At 38.9% G+C, this 4450-nt stretch overlaps 2 protein-coding genes across 2 annotated transcripts in view; both read right to left on the bottom strand.

Annotated features, from left to right (window-relative positions):
- The window catches only part of LOC107708064 (membrane-associated guanylate kinase, WW and PDZ domain-containing protein 3-like), a 5167-nt gene extending 4894 nt beyond the window's left edge, over positions 1–273 (bottom strand). The window contains exon 1 of the mRNA XM_016512211.1: positions 265–273. Within this exon, the coding sequence (XP_016367697.1) occupies positions 265–273 (9 nt within the window). The remainder of the gene's footprint in view (positions 1–264) is intronic.
- Positions 274–630: 357 nt separating this feature from the next.
- LOC107708063 (membrane-associated guanylate kinase, WW and PDZ domain-containing protein 3-like) overlaps positions 631–4450 on the bottom strand; it is a 131352-nt gene continuing 127532 nt past the window's right edge. Inside the window, exons 14-19 of the mRNA XM_016512210.1 lie at positions 4124–4309; positions 3260–3347; positions 2984–3089; positions 1729–1866; positions 840–975; positions 631–712 (exon numbers count right to left, since the gene is read on the bottom strand). Of these exons, the coding sequence (XP_016367696.1) occupies positions 660–712; positions 840–975; positions 1729–1866; positions 2984–3089; positions 3260–3347; positions 4124–4309 (707 nt within the window). The 3' untranslated portion in view covers positions 631–659. The remainder of the gene's footprint in view (positions 713–839; positions 976–1728; positions 1867–2983; positions 3090–3259; positions 3348–4123; positions 4310–4450) is intronic.

Here is a 4450-nt window from a genome sequence, read left to right as displayed (position 1 = left end):
CAGTCTATATATTTCATTTCTAATACATACAAATTTAATTTATGTCTTTTAGTTTGTCAAGAGATTTAAAGCACCATTTTTGAAGAGTGCATGTGCATATGTGCTCTAGTACGTAAGAAAGAGCCAATGATTGAATTTGGAAATAAAGCTAAATAATTCAGAAAAAGATAATTCGCCCTCAGATGCCATGTCCATAATTTACAGCCAAAAATCTGGCATTAATTCAATCTCAAATGGATTAATTAAAAGAAGTTATTACTCTACCACCTGCATGACATCATTCGTTTCAGGAAACAGTTGTGACTAAGTAGTTGATTTCTTCATACTATGCAAGTTAAGCAGTGAGTGTAGGAAACACACCCCAGGATGGTTGTAATAATTTTAAATAAATTGGAAAATTAAAAATCAAAATATATATTACAATATGTAAAACAATATTTAGTATGTAAAAATAATGTATATAATTATATGTCATATTTTTATTTGGTTTTGAGTGAAACCATTCTCCATGGTGTTGTGACTGCAAAGAGCATGAACATATTCTACAGATCTAAAAACTTACACAATAAAGCAGAGAAAAGACTAGTAATTAAGGAGCAAAGAAAGTGTAGTGAAAGTCCCATTACCAAAGAATAAAAGACCTAGAGGAAAAGAGGCTGTTAGTGATGATACTCCTGGGGGCAATAACACACCGCAGAGGAGCTTACACAACCTGCACAGAAGAAAGAAAGAAAGAAAGAAAGAAAGCTGAAGTTAGCAAGCAACCCATATTGTCTTGATGTTCTTGCAGTATGCTTACGTATAGCAGCATCATCATGTATTTGTGTGTCATAACTCACTGTTCTCTGATAAGAGGGCTTGCGGTCGCAGTAACAGTAGCACTTTGTTTCCTCCAGCTTGGATCAGCTCAATGGCTCTAGTGTGACTGATGTCTTGCGTCTGTTCTCCATTGATCTCCACTACCTGATCTCCTACCTGCACATTCAGGCATAAGGTCATTTATGTGTTTTATCATTCTTGAAATATCTTATTGATCTCTTGTTCAGGCCATAAGAGGTGATGATTTTATTTAAAGTCCAAAATATCAGTCTTGCTTTTCATACAGCATCCGCCACTGAAAATCCTCACAAGCAGCACAAGCAGGAAGATGATGATTGATTTGGCCTTGAAAGTCAATTAACATTTACATATAATCGGCACTTTTGGCACTTTTATCCAAAGCATATTGCACTGCATTCAAGCTATACATTTTTTCATGCATTTCCTGGGATCAAACCCATGAAAAGCGTTCTGTCACTTGACTGCACAGACACTATTGGAAGAGAACTGAACTGAGCTGGACGATGACATCACTGAATCAATAACAACCTGACTTTAACTGATAAACTGACTGTTTTCTATTGTGATCTTGCTTTCTCAGCACACGTTTTTCCTGTTTAACACTGTAAAGCTGCTTTGACACAATCTGTATTGTATAAAGCGCTATATAAATAAAGGTGACTTGACTTCTTTTGCTGTTGGACTTTACAGAACTGAAAACAGCTTCTCAAGACATCCTAGTTTGAAATATTTTGAGTATAAAAAGGTATTCAGCTTTCCTTAAACCTTTTTATTACATTTAAATGCACTCTGCAGATGTTTCCCCAAAATCACTGCAGAAGATGGAAAAAAGTCAGCAGATTCCATCCGCAACGCTTGAGTTATTAAAGAGTGTTGTGCTGTACTGACATGTATCCTGCCATCCTGTAGAGCGGGGCCATCCTCAGCCAGCCGCAGGATGTAGAGGCCCATGTTATACTCCGTTCCTCCTCTCAGACTGAAGCCAAAACCACGAGGTCTGCGCTCCAACTCTACTGCAATACAGCCCTAGGTAGAAAATACATATATCCACTACCGTTAAAAAGTTTTAGGTCATTTTTTGAAAGAAGTCTCCTATGCTTAACTAAGCTGCATTTATTTGGTCAAAAATACAATTACAAATTGTGAATTATTATTACAATTTAAAATAACTGTTTTATATTTTAATATACATTTAAACCCTGGACTAATGCCGAGTTCACACTGCACGATTTTAGCCCGATTTTTCACTCGCCGACAGGTTTTGTGAAATCGCCGACAAATGCCCGAAATCGGAGGCAAATCGGTGCTCGTTCACGCGAGTGACAATCACGCAGTGTGAATTATCAAAGACGCGATCTGAGGGAATCGCCGATGCGTCGCCGACGCCCGTGAAATATTTGGCATGCTAAATATCTGGAGCTGTCGGCGATTCACAATCACGCTGTGTGCAATGAGTTCTGACTGAAAACCACATCGGCGATGACTTACAGCCAATGAGAGACCAAGATACAGGGCAGCAGGAAGTTCGGGGAGGAGTTATATGAAACGTAGTTTGCGGACCAGTGTTGCCAAATCCGCGATTGCCGCCGGTTGTTTTTTATGTCAGCAGGTTGAAGCGACCCCAATAATGTGATATTTAGGCCCTGGAATGTGAATTGTACCAGGAGAACCCCACCAAAAAAAATTGTATTTTACCCCCCGAATGCGATTTTTACTGGGGGACCCCCTCGAAAGCAATTGGGCTATTTTCAGGCTAGTTTTGAGTAGTAATTGGGTGGGTTTTGTAGCGAAAACCTGGCAACCCTGCACCAGACAGAGCTGTCGGCAATTCTTCCTATTGTAAAGTCGTGCAGTGTGAACACAGCAACAACTGAATGCTACCCCAGATAGTCATTCAGTGTGAAACCAACAGTGATGCGACGTCTTTGAAAATCGTGCAGTGTGAACTCGGCATTAATGACAGTGAATGTGATTTTGATTTTCCATTGTAGTTTTTAGTCTTGGCTTAAATACTTAGTATAATGTCATTATTTTCCATGCAGCGTTTAAACATTTTTTAATTGCATTTTTCATCAACTTACCCTAGATGTGCTATCTTTAGATAAAGTTTAGGTACAGTTTGTGATGTAAGTGTGACTCTTGCCTGTTTGGAGTTGGCGACACACAGCGTTCCCTGTTCACTCATGGGAAGAGCTTTATACTCCATCCGTGCGAGCTCATCCCTGATCTCATCCATATCCAAATTATATCTGTGCACAAGTCACACATATTATAAACCAGAACTGTGGCTTAAATCCTCCATAAGTGATTAGAGCTTATTATTAGCTATATGGCTGTAGAATTTCAATTAATTTACAACAAATATACAGAGAAAATGAGTAAATTTAAAGTAGCTTAAATATATAATAGTGGACTGCACCTCTCATCCTGAGTGGATTTGAGAATCTTGTGCTGCGGTGCGGGACTTTGTTTGGCTGAACTGGCTCCTGATGGCGGGCCTTTGTATTCTAAACAGCAAATCAAAACAGATTGTCATATGAAATGATAAACATCAAGTGTTAAAAGTCCTCATGAAACTGCATTCGCAACACTTCTGTAACAGGGCTCTAGACTGCGACCAAAATGGTCACATATGCCACGTCCGCTATAGTTTCCTCATCATTTTTGTCGCGCGCACCTGCGTGCTTGTGTAGACTTGAAGCGCTCTCACTGAAAGCGCCTCTCACTCTCTTCATCTGATCAGTGAAATCTGACTTCTGCCGCACTTTGCTCTACAGTGCACACTGGATGGAGCAGAGCTGACACTTTCAGTTTACAATTGTAGCATCTGTTGTCCAACTGAACTGAATGGTTTTTATTTCTTACTGAAAAAGTTGGAAGAATGAGTCTAGAGCCCTGTGTAATATGACATATTACTGATTAATGTTTCACAATATCATCTGGAAGATTTGAACTGCAAAAGCCTGTGCCAATTAATGCTATTTTATTGTATCATATTCATACATGTGAACTAAAACGTATTAAACATGACAGATATAAATTAACTTTGTATATTCATGTTTTATAGTTGAAATAGGCTAATAATTGGTCTAAGTGCCCTTTATAAAGCATTCAATTTAAATATGCATGCATAATTGATATACATTTTCGCTTTGGTTATTAGCATTTCAATGTAAGTTACATTATTGCCCAAGTGTGACAAATCAAAGTATGAGGCACAGTTTGAGAAAGCACGAATATGTGCTCCGGCAGTATTTATGTGACATTTCATTATCTCACTCACCATCCTCAGGAACCACGGTGAGTGTGACAGAGTTCCCTGCGTCTTTGATAAGCTGAACAATATCATTGTGGGAGAGCGCCACAATGGACTGGCTGTTCACAGAGGATATGCGGTCACCCACATTCAGCAATCCGCAGCGGTCAGTCGGACTGTCCTCGATTATTCGACCAATCTTATGAGGAATCACTGAAACACACACTTAGGCAAATCACTTAGAAGAATTGAAACAGCTTGCGTTGTATTTTTAACCATAATGAATGAATCATAAGAAATATAACAATAATGAGGTTGTGCAAAACTAAAAAACAGCAGGATGGAGTGGAGGCG

Source organism: Sinocyclocheilus rhinocerous, unplaced genomic scaffold (assembly GCF_001515625.1).
Source record: "Sinocyclocheilus rhinocerous isolate Xijiao unplaced genomic scaffold, SAMN03320098_v1.1 scaffold113, whole genome shotgun sequence".
NCBI lineage: Eukaryota > Metazoa > Chordata > Actinopteri > Cypriniformes > Cyprinidae > Sinocyclocheilus > Sinocyclocheilus rhinocerous.
The sequence above is the reverse complement of the archived record's forward strand: the minus strand, read 5'-3'. Positions and strand labels throughout refer to the sequence as shown.